The sequence below is a fragment of the Thalassophryne amazonica genome, chromosome 2, assembly GCF_902500255.1.
Source record: "Thalassophryne amazonica chromosome 2, fThaAma1.1, whole genome shotgun sequence".
NCBI lineage: Eukaryota > Metazoa > Chordata > Actinopteri > Batrachoidiformes > Batrachoididae > Thalassophryne > Thalassophryne amazonica.
Window position 1 is genome coordinate 35,470,340 of NC_047104.1, and position 19,558 is coordinate 35,489,897.

Sequence of the window (19,558 nt, forward strand, 5' to 3'; positions counted from 1 at the left end):
TACTGTCATCCCATCGTGATGGTGCCAAAACATGAAAGGAGTAGAGAAGCTTGAATCTTCAACTGGACTGGGTTGCTTGACACGAGGACGTTTTGCTTCAAATCGCAGAAGCTTCCTCAGCTAAAATTCTTGCTCTGGTAGTCTGACTTCTGTCTTGACTCTTGTAGAGAAGAATAAACAGAAGCCACAAAAGCTGGAGTTTTAAACCTAACCAGACCCCTCCTACCGAGAGGCAGACTGCTATAGGCTAGTGACTAAACAATAGCTCTAATTAGCACCTATTGGGCTCTAGTTAGCACCCTCCTAATGACAGGGCAGCTGTCCATCCTAATGATGGGACGGAAGCCTCTCCTGATGGCTCCCTTGACGACTCTCCTGATGACGTGAATGACTCATTACCATGAACAAAAGACTGAAACTGCTTTGACCTGAGTACCCCATTGTAAACAGGGGACAAAGCGTGTCTCAGATCCCCTCCCCGGTTAAGGCTGGGTTTCAACTGTTTCACATAGAATGCCTCCTTGATCCCTCTCTCAAACCATTTCTTCTCTCTGGCTAAGATTTTAACTTCCTTGTCCTCAAACGTGTGGTTAGTGTCTTTCAGGTGGAGATGAACTGCAGACTGAGGTCCACTTGCGCCCTCGCTGCGGTGCTGGTATAGCCTTTTGTGTAAAGGTTGCTTAGTCTCACCTATGTAGTGTTCATTACAGTTTTCCTGACATCTTATAGAATACACTACATTGCTTTGTTTGTAACTAGGGATCCTGTCCTAAGGGTGAACTAATTTCTGTCTCAAGGTGTTAACCGGTTTAAAGTAAACTGGGATTTTGTGCTGTCTGAAGATCCTCTGTAGTTTTTCCCCTACTCCTGCTAAAAAAGGGAGAGACACTCTTCTTCTTGTCTCTGTCTCCTGTCTATTTGGTCTCTTTGTTTTCTGGGACTTCTACACTTTGTCCAGGGACCATCGTGGGTACCCACATACTGTGAGGGCTTTCCGTACAAGTTGTTGTTCTTTAGCCCTTCCCTCTGCAGTTGTGGGCACCTGTAGGGCTCTGTGTTGAAGAGTCCTGATCACCCCGAGCTTGTTTTCAAGGGGGTGCTTTGAGCCAAAGAGCAGATATTGGTCAGTGTGAGTGGGTTTTCTGTAAACCCCTGTCTGGAGCTGCCTGTTCTCTCCAATCGTAACATCACAGTCCAAGAAGGCTAAATGGTTGTTTCTGGCATCCTCACGTGTGAACTTGATATTGGAGTCCACCGAGTTGATGTGTTCTGTAAAGTCCTCAACCTCCTGTTGCTTGATATTAACCCATGTGTCATCGACATATCTGAACCAGTGACTGGGAGGGATGCCCGTGAAAGACGTCAAGGCTGTCTTCTCCACTCGCTCCATGTACAGATTGGCCACAATGGGGGATACCAGAGACCCCATCGCGCAACCATGGATCTGCCTGTAGTAATTCCCCCTAAACAGGAAATATGTGGTGTTAAGACAGATCTCCAAGAGTTGGCAGATGTGGTCTGGTGTGAGTTTGGTCCTTTCAAGTAGAGACACATCCTCCAGCAGTCTCTGCCTCACAGCTGAGATGGCCTCAGCGGTGGGGATGCAGGTGAACAACGATGTCACATCAAATGACACCATAGTTTCATCTGCCTCCAGCTGCAGGTCCTTGATCTTGTTGACAAAATCTTGTGTGTTCTCCACAGTGGTCTGAGTTACCCCATTGTGGCCAATCTGTACATGGAGCGAGTGGAGAAGACAGCCTTGACGTCTTTCACGGGCTGCTGACATGCTGACATGACATGCTGACATGAGATTTGGGGTTCCACAGGGATCTGTTTTAGGCCCCTTGCTTTTCTTCCTGTATGTGGCACCCCTTGGGCATATACTGCGGAGTTTTGGGATTGCCTTTCATTGTTATGCTGATGATACTCAGTTGTACATGCCGATAACTGCGGGAAATCTCACTCCCATAAAATTCCTGGACGACTGTCTTCTATCAGTGAGAAGTTGGATGTCTAGTAACTTCCTACTTTTAAACTTTGATAAGACTGAAATGATGGTTCTTGGTCCAGCGAGACATCGGCATCAGTTTGACCAGCTGGCGCTCAGCCTGGGTTCATGTGTCATACATCATACAAACAAAATGAGGAACCTTGGGGTAATTTTTGATCCCACGCTGTCTTTTGACCTCCACATCAGGGATGTTACTAGGACTGCTTTTTTCCATCTGAGAAATATAGCAAGGATCTGCCCCATCCTGTCCATGGCTGATGCTGAGACCCTGATTCATGCTTTTGTTTCTTCTAGACTAGATTATTGTAATGTTCTATTTTCAGGGTTACCACAGTCCAGCATTAGGGTTCTTCAGCTGGTTCAGAACACTGCCGCCAGACTTCTGACACATAGCAAAAGGTCTGAACATATCACACCCATTTTGGCATCTTTGCACTGGCTCCCTGTCTCTGTGAGAGCAGATTTTAAGGTTTTGCTATTGACTTATAAGGTTGTTCATGGACTGGCGCCATCTTATCTGGCTGATCTGGTGGAACTCTACGTGCCGGCCCGGGCTTTGCTGCCGCAGGATGCGGGACTTCTCTGTGTTCCCAGGGTGAAGAAGTCAGCAGGTCAAAGAGCCTTTTCATATCGTGCACCCACCCTGTGGAACAGTCTTCCTGTGACTGTGAGGCAGTCTGAGTCCGTGGACATTTTTAAGTGAAGACTCAAAACCTATTTTTATTCTCTTTCTTATGGATAGTTTTTATTTTGATTTGTTTTATTCTTTTACTTCTGTTTTTATTTATGTATTTGAATTTTATTATTCATTTTTAATTATTTATTCAATTTTATGTTGACTTGTTTTATGTAAGGGGCCTTGAGACGGCTTTTGCTGTGATTTGGCGCATTATAAGCTAATTAAATTAAATTAAGTCAGGTGCTGTGCCTGAATCAGGCCAACAAACTGGCAGCCCACAGACCACATTTGGCCTCCCTCCTTTCATGGACATGCCTTTGCAGGGTGTCTCAAATTAAACTTTGAAGGAAGAAAAGTGGGCACACGTGCACCCTGAGCAACATGAAATAAGTACAAAATAAATTAATTGGTATCTGATGACGGGTTACTTTCCAGTTTTTGTGCAGCTGCCCGACACCATGAAACTATGACAGCTATCACATTAAACAATGAAGATTTATACCAGTTTTCACAAAATTTATTGCAGCCTTTATGTGAAAGTCATGTCCTGTCCTTCCATGGCATAAACACAAACACATTTGTGGCTGAGATGGACACACAACATACGATAGGTTGGATGAACCAATTACATGTGTCTAAACATCTTGATCAAAGTCATCTATGTGTTAAATAATGACAACTCAGAGACAGTACATGACAGAAACTCAATTTATATACTTTTTAAAATCTTGTAATTGGTTTAGCACAGACATAAGCACACTGCTGTCCATCTGCACCGAGCACAAGACAACAGAATATCCGAAACAAATTGTTAAGACATCTCAGAAATTAAACTTTTTGCATTGAAATCAACCATAGACAGCAAAACTCATACAACTTTGATAGGTCTTAGTAATGTTTGCAGAGCAAGTATCTAGGCTACCAATATTTAGACCTGGGTTCATTCTGTCTGTGTCCTTGGACAAGTCACTTCATCTGTATTATCCCAGTCCACTCAGCCTTGTCTGGGGAAGTAAACCTGTGTCAGACCAGCATCCTGACAGGGGGAGTCAAAGTTTCATCCACTTCCTGGCGGAATCTAGAGATAAGCACCGGCACAAACGGACCTCAGGGCCTGTACTGGTCTTAGCTAGTTTTTAATGTTTGAACAGAGCTGCGAAAAGTCAGAATGCATACAAAGTACAAAAGGCTTTCTACTTACAAGGTCCTTCTCATCCACATCAGTGTCATAGTCCAGCAGGAAACGCAGGGCCTGTTCATTCCCAGCTCCAGCTGCCCAATGAAGAGCTTTTCGATCAATCTACAGAGAGAGACACTTGGTGTATAGCGATACAAACATGGCATTAGTCCAACATCCATTAAATCGTGATATAAAGCCCACTAATAATTTGAGATGTGATGCACCTAACTAATCAGGTTATTGTTTGATGAAAACTTTCTCCACTCAAGGACCATTTTCCCACAAAAGTTCATCTTAATTTGGTCATCATAATCTGACAGGAGTGACTGGATGACCTCCACCCTCTGTTGACTGACTGGTAGAGGTAATAACTTAATGAACCAGATGAAGGTACAATTATACAAAGTTTGGACTTACTGGTGTTATAGATAACTGAAATAATTAAGCAAAACAGTTAGTCAACTCATCTTGAAAACAGGATGCTTCAATCACCATGCCTGGGATGACTTTCAGAGGTGGTCTGGGGCACAGTTCAGTTGGACTCTGGTGTGGTAGGCTTCAGTGTGATCACTAACAACTCAGACGCCATGTCACTGACACGGACTGTTCCATTTACTATATTCTCACTTGGATAGTCCCTTCCTCATTCAGGAGCACTTGGGATGAAAACTGGTCTGGTTTCTTACCTTAGTGATGAACATGAATAACGGTCAGAGAGTAAAACTGCAAAATATTTCCTCATTTGCTGACTCTGTAAAAATCTTGAAATGCGTGCAGCAGAACTGATTAATAAACCCCATGCTGCATAATTAATTTAGATGGGACAGGTTTTTATATGGGTGGAAGGGTAAAGTAATTATTATCAGAACTCCTCAGAGATTCTGTCACATTTGAACGTGTCATTTCAGTCATTTTTACAGACGCTCCAGCATCAGTAAAGATTCCAGCAACTTTTCTTCTTCTGATCCGTAGAAATTCCAATGACGTTACCCAATGAATCTCAATGCCAGACAGTACCAAAAACAGAAAGCAAGACACAAACCATGATAGAAATTATCAAATCAGAACAAGGTAACCAGGCCTAGTGCAAGTATGACCAATGACAAAGACTATCACTTGCATTGTGAGGGAACATTAGCGATGACATTTTAGCCATGTGGTGCGTTTTTCTGGACATGATCCAGAACGTGTGTGCCTTGGTGTTGAGGATCCCAGCAGCTTGTATAGCACAAGGGAATGGTCACATTTTAGCTGGTTGTAGAAGAAAGATGGTTACTTTTGAGAGGTTAGGGTTGCCTCCCTTGGTGTTTTCCTCAAGGTGGTTCCATGGTGTGGTGGAGACCAAACAAGAATGTTCAGTAGTAGAACTCGCGTTTGTGAGAGGAATTCACACTTTTTCTACCAATGACAACACTGTTATTCTTTGATTTTATTCTTCAGAGCTGTCACTGTTAGTGGGCAATTAAGAGTAAATAAATAAATAAAGACTTATTCAGTTAAATATGAACTCCATTTAAAATCTGAAAATCAAGACTGCTTGGAAAACTCCAAAGTATGTGTTTCCTTCACCATGCTTCCATTTCATCTAAACTATACTACTTCTATATTTAAGATGTTTAACAGAAAAATACAGATCTAAACATCATATATATTGATGACACACAATACTGCACTCGTGCTGGAAAGGCTGTGTGATTTTATCACTGAAGTGAATTCAGCTGGTGAGTATTTACTTTATTTTTGGCCTTGACATCCACACCCTTCTTGATCAGTTCATGCATTTTCCCCATGTCGTTCCTCTTGGTGGCATCATGGAACTCCTTCTCTGACCACAGCACTGTGAAGATACAATAGAAACAAACGCTGATTAGCCTCTACGTGTCCATAAGGCCTAGTTCAAAAATAATGAAGCCTAACTGCTGATTTACATTGCATTTGTCATGAACAAACCATTATTTTATTTAGCACCATCCAGATTTATCTGTGAGCTGCCTATAGTCTCTTTGACAGGTACTAAAAATTTCATGGAAAAATTCCACACAGTTCCAGAGATATGCACGAAATTTACCCCAAAAATAGCACTTTTTTCATCAATTTTGTGTGGCATTGATATTTAGCATTATCATTTAAAGTTGAATGTTAAAGAAATAACCTTGTATTTTGTCAGTTTGTTTGTGCTTCATACTAACACACAGTATACATTTTTGTAAAGGTAGAAATGTCATTTCTTAGAAAAAACATCGTGTTTCTAAAGCAAGGTAAAACTGTCGCAAGCGTAACGCTGAGAATAAGTCCTTGATTTATTTGTGTCAAAACCTTAGCTATATCTCTTACTCTGCTTCAACAGAATAATTATATTACTTGTTCAATGATACCAGGAACTAATGGACAGCATTTCTTTGTTTCAGGCGTCTGCAGACGAAAGAAGATACATCCAACTGTTGTCGCAAGCGTTACACTCTAGCACATTATAGTATATATGCACTGATAATTTTTAGCAATGACTGAACAGAGACCAATAGAAATATTGAAACTCTGACACAGTGAGGAAAATAAGTATTTGAACACCCTGCGGTTTTGCAAGTAGAAATCATGGAGGGGTCTGAAATTTTCTTCTTAGGTGCATGTCCACTGTGAGAGACATAATCTAAAAAAAAAATCCAGAAATCACAATGTATGATTTTTATACAATTTATTTGTATGTTACTGCTGCAAATAAGTATTTATTTATTTATAAAAGAAACCTGTTCACACTCAATCAATCACACTCCAACCTGTCCACCACAGCCAAGACCAAAGAGCTGTCTAAGGACACCAGGGACAAAACTGTAGACCTGCACAAGGCTGCGATGGACTACAGGACAACAGGAAAGCAGCTTGGTAGAAGACAACAACTGTTATGATTATTTATTAGAAAGTGGAAGAAACACAAGATGACTGTCAATCTCGCTCGGTCTGAGATTCCACGCAAGATCTCACTTTGTGGAGTAAGAATGATTCTGAGAAAGCTCAGAACTACACAAGAGGACCTGGTCAATGACCTAAAGAGAGCTGGGACCACAGTCACAAAGATTACATTAGTAACACATGATGCTGTCATGGTTTAATCCTGCAGGGTAGCAAGGTCCCCCTGCTCAAGCCAGCACATGTCCAGGCCTGTTTAAAGTTCACCAGTGACCATCTGGATGATCCAGAGGAGGCATGGGAGAAGGTCATATGGTCAGATGAGACCAGAATAGAACTTTTTGGAATCAACTCCACTTACCATGTTTAGAGGATGAGAACAACCCCAAGAAAACCATCTCAACCATGAAGCATGGGGGTGGAAACATCGTACTCTGGGGGTGCTCTTCTGCAAAGGGGACAGGACGACTGCATCGTATTGAAGGGAGGATGGATGGGGTCATGTATTGCAAACAACCTCCTTCCCTCAGTAAGATCATTGAAGATGGGTCATGGCTGGGTCTTCCAGCATGACAATGACCCCAAACACACAGCCAGGGCAACTAAGGAGGGGCTCCGTAAGAAGCATTTCAAGGTCCTGGAGTGTCCTGGCCAGTCTCCAGACATGAACTCAATAGAAAATCTTTGGAGGGAACTGAAACTCCAAACCTGAAAGATTTGGAGAAGATCTGTATGGAGAGAGGTGTTTAGAGGCTCCCATGTTGCCACTCATTAGAAGAGATGCAAAAAGGGGAAACATTTGAAAATGGCCACCTGTGTAAGGAGGCCAAGGGTCAATGAGCTTACCAAACCAATTTTGTGTTCCAATAATTAGTGCTAAATGTATTCAAATAATAAAATGACAAGGGTGCCCAAATTTATGCACCTGACTAATTTTGTTTAAAGAGTTATTGCAGACTTTCTGTAAATACTAGAAACTTCACTTCACTTCTCAAATATCACTGTGTTTGTCTGCTATATGATATATTTAACAGAAATTGCTGATCCAAACAACCAATGATTTATAAAGGAAAATCATGGAAATCATCAAGGGTGCCCAAACCTTTACATACAACTGTAATTTAAGTATTGGAAAATACCGATACAACCTGCGACATTTTCCGATACCAGAGAGGAGCCACTGTGAAGCCTCTCAACTGCTGCTGCATGCTCTCTGCTTTGTTTGCTGCGTATCGTGAGGAGGGGAGGGGGAGGTTTCTGAAGCTGAGCTGTTTGAGAGCTCTCTTCTGCAGTGTTCTAAGCCACAGGAAGTGGCAAATGTCCGCCCAGCTCTTGGGTTCAAATTGTCTGTTCGTTGAACACGGATTTAAAAAATTAACTGAAATGTTGCTGAAAATGTGTGCTGAAAGTTAGCCACTGCATCGTCCAAGACTGTGAAATGCTAGGAAAAGCCAGCTCACAGCGCAGCTGGGGACAGCAGAACAGAGATTCTGCCTGCTGAAAGTGGAAAATAATCTAAATCCTTCAGTATTAATCAAGAGTTTGTTGCGTGAGCATCGCTGGTGATACATTTACAAATTTACGGTTTATTATACAGTTGAAAGGCTTCGTGTTTCCAAAAAGTTCCAAGCTTGCTCAGCAGAAAAACAGCGAGAGAAAGACAGAGTGAATGAGAGAGAGAAAGAGAGAGAGCAAACGAGAGAGAGAAAGAGAGAGGGAGAGGACTTAATTTTTAATTTTTACTCGTAACACTTGCTTTGACAATGTAAACATGTTTCCCATGTCAATAAAGCTCCAATGAAATTGAAAATTGAGATGGCAAAGACAGACCGAGAGATAGAGACAAAGACAAAGAGAGACAGGGAGAGAGAGAGGGAGAGAGACAGACAAAGAGAGAGGAAGAGAGACAGACAGAGAGGGAGAGAGAGCGAGAGGGGACTTAATTTTTAATTTCTACTCTTAACACTTGCTTTGACAATGTAAACATATGTTTCCCATGTCAATAAAGCTCCACTGAAATTGAAAATTGAGAAGGAGAGACAGACAGAGAGAAAGAGTGCTGCTTTTTTCTCTTTAAGTCTATAAAAAATAAAGTACTGAAGTAATAAAGTAATTATTTCACCAAAACATCAAATCTAGGCCTGCATCTTAGATACACCTTCTGGCAAATTGTAGCTAAACTTTCAGGTCTCCTTTTTAAGAAAATCCTCATATAAAATCAACAATAATGATAATATTAAAGCAAACAGAGTATTGGCAGATATCCAAATTCAGGTATTAAGATCGGATCAGAAGTAAGAAATTGTGGCTCGTGCATCCCTAGTTTGACTGACTGAATGCAGGCTGAGATGGTGTGATGGACACACAATGAGAAAAGACAATGACCATGTCAACAGAATTGTGATGAGAGGTCCATGGGAAGACAAAGACAAGAGAAGTGAAGTGGAGGTGGATGGACACAGCAAAGGAATACTTTGGAAGGAGAAAAAGGTGAACTGTGTTAAGGTGCAGGAAGACAGTGTGGTGACAGTCCTCCAGACACACTGACCCTGTAGGCATGGTAAACAATGACGAGAACAAGAAGATCATCAAGTCAACATGGCTGAGGTTGAACAGTTTTGAAGTTTAGTGTTTTACTCGAGGACCTGACTACAGTGGGTGCCAGGCCATGGACAATCCATCAGCACAAAACAAGCCGCAACCCTCCAAAGACTTAAACAAAAATTATTTTGTCTTTTTAACTTGTTTTATGTCACAGCCAAACACAGCACTTGATGCAGCAAGGGCGTACCCCTGCCTACCGGCTGTAGAGGAATCTACATCTCTTCCAGGTATGGGTTAGGGTACCAAATCTGCAAAATTTTGAACTTCATGAAATTAGCGCCATGCTCAGAAAGGAGCCTCGTTAACTGAATATTCTGCCTCTAAGAGCCTCTCAGAGCCACTATTCTCCCATGCTTGTTGAATAGCTCCTCTCGTACCAAAAAAAACAAAACAAAAAACATGCTGTGTGGCTCAGGGCTTAACAGCTCTTCATGCCTCGAGTTGGCTTACAGTGTGGTGGATCTTTTTTTCTGTTAGAAGAATTAGCAGAGTCAATTATCTTTATCAAATCGTCATCTGCCAGCAAAACAAACTCCGCTATGTTTAGCTAAACACTGCCCCCAGTAGTATGCCCATGTGAGGTGGTCAGGGCGTGCACAGCACATTTCATATAGCACCAAAATTGCACGCTAAAAATAACTATTGCACGGGCAGTGAAACACAATGACAAATGGTATAAATAATCCATGTCACGTGACAAACAACCCACCAATCAAATGATAAGGAGCTACTCAGCCATTATATATACAAATGAAGCAATGTGAAGCCCGCTCATGGTACAGGGAGTTCCAAACAGGAAGTGCCAAATTTTGAGTCATCAGTGAAACAGGAAATGTCAAATGTCAAATACTTCCTGGATCGGCAGACGAGATCTCATGAAATCTCACAGGAACTCAGTGGTAAGTTCACACTGAATCAGGAAGTGCCAAATTTTGAGTCCACAGTGAAACAGGAAATGTCAAATGTTGAACACTTGCTGGCATGGGTGGAGCTAGAGCGGAGGCCAGGCTTGCACTAGACTCCCCTAAAATCTAATTGGACACAGATGATTGACAAGACACGGCACCACAAGTCTGGTTGAAAAGAGCTGCATTTTGAAATCATTGACACATATTGACTGGTAGGCTCCTCCTTTACAGTAGTTGGTTCTATGTACCACAAAAAGTTCTAATCCAACTTAGTACAAGAACAAAAATGTTTGACTCTGATTTGAACTGAACACTTTGTTTGAACCGTGGACTAATAATGACACCAAAGTTACACTGGTCAGTAAACAACCTTATTTTATGCCAGAAATGAGGTCCAGGTTGTTAAAAGCCACATTTCTCCTTTAATTTGGGTTGTCTTATATGTACATGTTTCTCCAGTGATTTTAAACGAGCAGGCAGCTGTTGATTCATAAGATATAATGTAAAGATGCTCAGGCTGAAAGAAATACAGGTAATTTACTCCTCCTCTGTTCTGTATAAAACCTATGTAACCTCTTAATTTTGCTCTCTGAAGGACCTATTTTTAAATAACCTCTTAATTTCGCTGTCTGAGTGACACACCAGTGACACAACTTTAGATAAATAAATCTAAAATTATCTTCCTTATGGCCCAGCCACTGCACTAACAAAGGATAATGAAGCCCAAACGAAACAAGAAATCTAGACTTTCGTTGACACCGTTTAACCTTCGTGCAGCTTCGTTCCTGCAGCTGGCACTTCGTCAGGATTTTTAAACTCTCGAAACATTTGAACGAATGCCACTGAAAACCTCAATTCGTCCATATTTCATTTTGCTGTCACTCTTGACGGTTTCTTAGGGTTTGCTTAGTTTTTGTAACGTTACCATTTAGTTCGAATTCGTTCGACCAGCTGAATGTTTTCATACAGTACAGAAGCCGGTTTGTGAGCGCTGCTGTGGCGGAGAAATGCAGCTCTTCCGCGGGCAGTGCTGGTTTGTGGTGTGGGGCTTCTGCCACTGCATGTAATGGGGCCAGCCAGGAAGCATTTATCGGCCTCCTCCGCCAGCGCACGGCAGTCCGTGATTGTGGTGTTGGCCAGTGCTGCACGCACCTGAGGAGAGGAGAGAGCTGATGCACAAAACGTCCTGTCGGTGTCCTCTCAGGAGCTGCAGCATTTTGTCCATGAACTCTGAAGGGCTTGCTGTCCTTCAGCCTGTGCAGAGAGACGAGCCTGCTGGCCTTTCAGCGTCTGACAGTTCAAAAGTTTTGTGGAGGTGATCCTTGATGGCTGCGTATTTGTTCGCAGCAGGGGGGCTTTGCAGGAGCGCGATCAGCCTTGTTTCCGAGGAGCTGCAGAGGGCCGACACGACGTATTAATATTTCGTGTCGTCTGCAGTGATCTTTAAGCGCGAACTGCGCCTCGGTTTGTGCAAACCAGGCGGCAGCTTACAGAAGCGTGACTTTGAGGATCAAGTGTGGAAAAAGTTCCAGCACCAGCAGACATTCGCGTGTGAACAGCTTTGATTCACAGAGATGTGACATACGAAAACAGAAAACCCACTGTGATCGCAAATGGCTGCATTATTTTCTGAATGTCTTAGTTGCTGAATTATGTACAAGACAGTCCTTTGCACGAACATGTACAGTACGTGCACTACAACACATCCAAACAATGAATGCATTCATCCACAGTGAATCAGCTGGAGAGAATGTGAAGCGCGTGGGTGTGCATGTGTGTCTAATCCACGTACGCAGTGCCTGTGCGTGCGTGATCAGAACTGGTAATCGAAACCCGTGAGCGTACATGTGATTAACTGCTTGATCCACACAGCCACAGCGCCCGGTGATCAGAAACACCAGGGTTTTGAAAAAAAGGCAGAGAGAGAGAGAGCGAGAGAGAGAGAGAGAGCGCTATCTCTCTCTTTCTCTCCCCCCCCCCCCCCCCCCCCCCAATGCTGAAAAAAGAAAAGTTTTCTTGTGAGTTTAAATGCCAATATTTTCTACTTTTTTGGGGGGACACAGTAGGACTAGAGCCCGACCGATATGGATTTTTTGAGGCCGATGCCAATAATCGATAAATCAGCCGATATTATTAGTTTTTGTTTTGTTTTTTTTAGGAATAAAATGTTCTTTTTTGGACCCTTAACAAAAAAGGTATGAGCTAAAAGCTGAAGCTTTGTCCTCATATTGATTAACTTTATAACAGAGAAGAATATTCAAGTTCAAAAAATGCAATCAAGAATTAAACTTTTGTGAAATTAGCAAATACATATCCTTAAAAAGAGTTGTGAAATACATCTGATCTTGTACCTCTTGTTGCTGCAACTTAGATATAGGTTATATTACAGGTAGAAAAACTTTTTCAGTTGCAGACAAGTAATTGTGAGAGGAAAGAAACACCAACACTAAGGAAACATTATTTTCACAAGACTCCTTTATTTTTCTATTCTGCAACTTTCAAAAACAACAAAAAAAACTTTCAAACAACCTTAGTGCAAGCAGAGGTTGGTTTTAGTGCTGGTAGAACATTTTAACAAGAAAACATTGACCCTGATATAACATGTGAGGAAACTATCATAACAGTAAAATAAGATTCTTTTCACAAGACCCTAGAGTATGTTTGTGCAATTTTCAAGAACAGTAACAAAGAACTGTCTAGTACAAAAAAATCTGTGCAAAGTTGCATTAATCTCTAAGGAAAAGATAAATAACATTACAAAAAAAAAACAAAAAAAACCTCAACTCTACAAAAGTTATTAAACAAATCTTGAAACATTCGCCCTTCATTCTTGGTCCCTTTGGGTGGAAAACAAAAAACTATTTTTATTCTCTTTGTTATGAGTAGTTTTTATTTTATGTTTTATTCTTTTACTTCTGTTTTTAATTAGGTATTTTAATTTTTTTAAATTTATTTTAATTTTTTTATGTTGAACTGTTCTGTGTGAGGCACCTTGAGATGGCTTTTATTGTAATTTGGCGCTTTATAAGATGATTACATTGAAATTGAACAACATTTTATTGAGTCTTAAAGTAAATAAATATGAAATTGGTTACTGGATCCTTGAACTCTGGACATAAACAGAAATAAAATCTGTTAGTTTTTGTCAAAAGCATTTCCTTTCAGACATTATTAGTGGCATGAATGTCTTTCCATACCTATGAGCTGAGCTCTACAGCTCATAGACGTCTCATTTTGGGAGGAAAAAACGTTTTAGCTTATTGTAGTTTATTGTCTGTATTGCAACGTTTGTAAGAGGTGTCATTTTATTTAAAGCAGCGATTAGTTTTGAAGTTATTAATTCCGAGCGGACTCTGTTTCAGCACAGAGCCGCGCAGCGTTTGAATCTGTGACAAAGGAGGACGATTCTCGTTTGTTGACTGCAACAAGAGTCCCAGTTAATGACTTCAATACACACAAAAATGACTAATGATATTTTAATGGCTTTGAAACGAGCGCAGCAAATCAAAGAGCCACGAGCCATTGAATCGAAGCATTGCTTCAGTGATTCACGCTTCAAACTGGAGTCGCGCTGCAGAAACGGTTGATTACACGGTCCAAAATAAGCGTAACGGTCCAAAATTATATCGTAACGGGCAGTAACGCAAGGCGAATGGCAGTAATTCCCAGAACCCTACGGGGCGACGAGTGAATCTGAATGTTTCAACCTCTTAGCAGTAAACAAAATTTTTTCATGCTAGAAATAAGGTCTACACAACGTGGGCTTAATAAAAAGTGTGACAGACGCAATGAAGCACATTTGATACATTACTACATAAACTGAGTTAATCAAACTGAGTTGTACTGAAACGGGAGAAATGTGGGGTGAATGTAATCACAAAGTTATTACAAACAACATCCTTATAAACGTACTTGTATGCTTTTGTCAAGCCAATCAGTGCAGTGTGACGGCAAACTATGGGGGCGGTAATGAACACATTTAAGCAGGGGTGTAAGCAGCTCTCAGTTGAATGGAGTCAGAGTTCCATCTACTGGACACACGGTGCAAGGACATTTCACATTGCAGACACAAACGTTATTTCAGTAACTGTTCTGTTTTTGAGAAATTATCTGCGTTTTATCGGCAAAATTTCGGCCAATGGTGAGTACTTTGAAAAGGGCTTATATCGGCCGATAATATCGGCCGGCTGATATATCGGTCGCGCTCTAAGAAGGACTCTGAACTTTGCGTTCTGATGTTCCCAGCTCTGACAAGGAAGCAGTGTGTCCCCCTGTACATCTGGAAATGTGAGTGCCGTTTACGTTACCGTTGAGAAAGGCGTGCATTTCTACAATGCAAAAAAACAAATATTTGGTGTATTTGGAGTGTATATTATTTTGGTGGAGTATTTAGCATGTGTGGCCAGTGTGGTGGTGTTTTTTGTTTTGTTTTGTTTTTGTTGTGTAAAAATGAGGCGTCTTATGAATGTTGAGCAAGCGCTTTTTTCTTCTTTTTTTTTTTTAGCAAGACGGAGCACGCAGGACGTCATCAAAGTCTGAACCAGACAGTGAGGATTCTGATGATGAAAGAGATGATTCCTCTTTTGTTCTGGAGCAACCAGCGCAGGTGGATCCACCAACGTGTGCACAGATCTCCACAGTGGGTCGGATCGTGTGCTTCTCTTTGCAGCTTCTCCAGGACTAAGGCGTCAGTGACAGAGCTTCGTCCCAGTCCTGGAACGCAAAGCAGGATGCAGACACACACTGCTCCAGCAGTGGCTCCAGGTGCATTTCGTTTAAAGCATCAAGATCAATGTTAGATTCAGTTTCGTTTTGTTCCTCTTTCACTGCTTTTGCACTCTTGATTCGCAGGCTATTCAGTGATGGAAAAAGTAGAAACTCATTTGTCCACCTTTTCTTAACGATTTGTGACTTTTTTAGTTTTTACCTTTGTTCAGGAATCATCATATCCCGTGTGACCGGGCCATTAAACTCAAACTAGAAGCAACTTGATATACATCTCTACATCTATATCTCTACAACTTGATATAAATTGATTAAAAATAGAAAATCCAGCTTCCTGATGAAGTGGTGTAGAGAATTTTCTTAAAAAGAAGACATGATAGTCCAGCTACAATTTGCCAGAAAGTACATCTGAGATGCAAGCCTAGATTTGATGTTTTGGTGAAAGAAACTTTTGTATTTCTTCATAATTGATGTAAATAAAGTCCAAGACATATTCAGTGTTTTGGAAATGTTCATGTTTCCATCACCTGACTTGTCTGAAGAAAACTGTCAATAAAATTGATTATTATTTACAGGTATTATCAAGTCTTAGAGCTTTGCTTGAGTTTAAGGAAGATAATTTTAGAAATTTTTATCTTTATATTTTTTTGATTTCTTGTATTTGAAATGGCATAAACAAATTAAAATGTGTGAAATACCAAGTGTTCCAATACTTTTAGAGGGCACTGCATCCTAACCTTATGATGAGTGCAAAACGAGTGTGGAATTATTACCGTTTTGTTTAACAATGTTTCATTTTCATTGTTGCTGCACTTTGTGTGAAATCATAGTCATACTGTATATCATATTGATATGAAAATATTGATATGATAATTTGGCCATATTGTACAGCCCTACTGTCAATTAGCTGAAAAGTTTGAATATTAATTTATATCTACATTAAAAAACTGCTTAAAGTGGCAGGGGGTTAAGAGGGCTGTAATTAGGGGGGTCTGGAGAGTGGCACCCCCCAGAAGTTGAAAGTCAAAAAAAAGAAAAAAATGTTTAAAAAGGCGGGGGTCGGGGTCTGTGAGGGCAGAGCCCCCCCCCCAACCTGAAAGGGTTTAGTCATGCTAATGCTCCCGTGAATGACATGGAGAGATACTGAAGAGTTTTTGCTCGTTCATGTCTGCGACATATACATATTACGACATATAATACTCACTCACAAGTTTAAGTCAGTGAATCATCCATTTCTATTTAATCTAATGTCTGACAACACGTAATAAGGCGAAACAAGCCTGGCAACAGCTCAGAGGCTGCGTCTACCATCTCGCGGATTAAACAGAAATCAATGCCAGAGACGGTGTCGTCCAATCACAGAAGTGTTGCTGGTTTGAATCCTGTTTAAGACAGACTCCTTGAGCAAGGGACTGAGCTCTACAGTGGCTGCAGCTTCAGTTCCTAATGAAGCTGTGTCACGTTTGTGAAAAAAATGATTGACCTACGAGGACGACACTGATTTTTACGTTGAACTTTAGATGATGTGCTGCTGGATGACCAGCGTCACTGGAACTACCAGAAACACTGTGGAAACGCCCTTAACACCGTGATGTATTTTTTTTTATAAAACACAGGCAAATTACATGTCAATTATAGTCAGGAAGAGAGTTACACTACCTGCTTGAGACTGAACAAGTATTTAAAAAAATAATAACTGCAGCGCCAGAATCATAGAGGCGGCTATGACTATGATCGATATGACAAATACTTTGTGTTTCTGAGATGTGGTATCTGCGGGTATCCTACCGAAAACAAGCTGTAAAATGAGGTAGTTCCCACACTCACAAACATCATCGTCTGACATCAGGTGGTCCTCCATCTGTCCTTTGGTAAAGTGGACTCTAATTCATTTCAGTCCGCGGTCTCTCCAGCACATAGCTGGATCCGCGCCAGGCACCGACGTCAAGCTGCGCAGGAATATCAATGTGCCTTCCTGTTATTTACTTCAAAATAAAATTACGAAAAATTTGACCAAATTGAACCAAATTTGAACCAAAATATGGAAAAATCATTTGTGGCAGCTGGCTAAGAAAATTATCATTCGGGCTGTAGAACACACAATGAATTATAATAATTATAATAATCACACCACTATGGTTCAGTGGAAACTGTTTGGTGGGCAATTAAAAAGAAATCAAAAGCATTTTAGCTGTACTGCATGCCTGATTAAGGAGGCTGAATTTGTGGAAATGTTTTCTTAAATTCAGGAGCGCCTCCTTTCGGCCATGTTTGAATTGACTCACACTCGGCAAAGCTGAACGTTTTCCTGTCGTCTGATTCGGTTGCTGAGGTGCAAGAAATGTGGCCGCCATCTTGGACCAGTCATCGTAGCGATTCAATCACAACACACAGTGAAAATTTGATTTTATAACGCCGTGATGAAGCCTCACAGGACATGTTGTGGCATGTCCAGCTCATGCACAATTTCTCGGATAGTCACATGACTGAAAAGCCACTGAAAATTGTCTGAGCCATCTGAAAGCCATCCTGTGAGACCAACACAGAGGTGGTTTTGTGCCGCGCCATGAGCGGCACGGTAGCGCATCCCTCCGCTCCTCTTTCTGTGAAAATTTTAACGGCTGATGAGAGATTTTGGATTGTTTCTATCGCTGTAAGGACTTCCCACGGAGCGGGACGTTGCGCAGCGCTCCGAGGCGACGTCGTCATCCTGTTTGAATGAATGAATGAATGAATGAATGAATGAAAACTGTTTATTTCGAACATTTGATACAACAACAATTACAAGATAGATCAGTAAAGACAACAACAAAAAAGTTCCTACTGTGTACCCAACATGTCCGAAAAGGGGTAGGGTGAAGCATCAGCTTATTTATCTCTACCCCTTCTTCCCCACAACCAGTAATACCCTTTGCCACATATACACATAGTTTCCTACACACCTAAACCGATATCAATATATATATATATATATATATATATATATATCAACATACATACACACATATATACATATACACACATATATATACACAAACATAAATATACACCTACACATACCTACTTACATACAAAATACTATATATTTACAAGCCGAAGCAAAAAACAAAAACACCCTAACCCTCATTACCCTTCTTCCTCCCTATACCTAGAAAAAAACATATTTTTGTACCGCTGTTTGAACTGGTTCATGCTTGGACATTTCTTGAGCCCCACTCCCAATCTGTTCCACATCCTCACCCCACAGACAGAAATACAGAAACCTTTTAATGTTGTTTGTGCCCACTGATGCTTTAAATTAAATTTCCCCCTCAGACTGCAATCCCCTGATCTGTTAAAAAACATATTTTTAATATTTGCTGGAAGTAAATTGTTTATTGCTTTGAAAATGAACCAAGTCTGTGAATTTTAAGAATTTGGATTGTAAAAAATAGTGTATTTGTATGATCTCTATAGCCAGTATTATGAATAATTCTTATAGCTCTTTTCTGCATTACTGATAGTGATTGTGTTGTACCTTTATAAGTATTACCCAATACCTCTGCACAGTACTGTAAATATGGTAAAACCAGTGAGCAGTAAAGAATGCGGAGTGAGTTGTGGTCCAGAATATGTTTCGCTTTGTTTAGAACTGAAATGCTTCTTGACAGTTTACTTTGTATATGTTTTATATGAGTCTTCCAGTTTATCTTATCATCTATTATCACCCCCAGAAACTTATTTTCATGTACCCTTTCAATATCTACCCCCTCGACTTGTAATTGAACCTGTACAAACTTCATGTCTTGACAGTTGCAAGGCTCCCATTTTGACTTAAATGGGAATTGGTCAGTAATTCATGCAGATACAGTTTGTCCACAGTAGGTTCTGTGATGAATGATATGTGCACAACTTAATCATCGGTCTTATCACTGATCCCAGTGTTTTCTGGATGTTATGGCAGATGCCAATGTTTTCTGGATCTTCCACGGAAAATACCAGTGTTTTCTGGATCTGCTACGGCAACTTTAGCTATTTCAGCACTTGCCAGTGAGTTGTTACTGTTTGTACACTAACTACCATGGCATTGTTGGTTGTGTGCATGTGCTTCTGAACGAGCTTCCACATATTGCCCTTGTCAGCAGTTTGTATATATTCATGTATGTATGTATTGTTATACAAAATGAGATCTTGATCATTTCACTAGTGTTAAACTACAAATGACTAACCTAAGATGACAGCTGCCTTTTATCAGCATTTATCCTTTTAATAAAACGCAAGTGGCCTCTGCATTTGTGTATCTGGCACATAAATTGTCATCCAGAAAGACCTTTCGTCCTTTGGCATACCTATGTCTGTTCTCATGAGGTTACAGGTCTCAGCCTCAACTTTATCTAAATTTTGGGTCTGTGAGTGAAGCTTAGGGCTAGGGCTTTATGTAAAATACACACACACACACCTCTCCAACCGCTTAGTCGAATTAAGGGTTGGGGGGGCTAGAGCCTATCCCAGCAGTCATTGGGCATGAGGCGGGGTACACCCAGGACAGGACGCCAGTCTGTCGT

General features: G+C 40.9%; 1 protein-coding gene across 1 annotated transcript in view; it reads right to left on the reverse strand.

Moving 5' to 3' along the window:
* ankdd1a (ankyrin repeat and death domain containing 1A) overlaps window positions 1-16,974 on the reverse strand; it is a 132,437-nt gene extending 115,463 nt beyond the window's left edge. The window contains exons 1-3 of the mRNA XM_034184889.1: window positions 16,842-16,974; window positions 5,607-5,710; window positions 3,895-3,993 (exon numbers count right to left, since the gene is read on the reverse strand). Of these exons, the coding sequence (XP_034040780.1) occupies window positions 3,895-3,993; window positions 5,607-5,710; window positions 16,842-16,875 (237 nt within the window). The 5' untranslated portion in view covers window positions 16,876-16,974. The remainder of the gene's footprint in view (window positions 1-3,894; window positions 3,994-5,606; window positions 5,711-16,841) is intronic.
* Window positions 16,975-19,558: the final 2,584 nt, after the last annotated feature.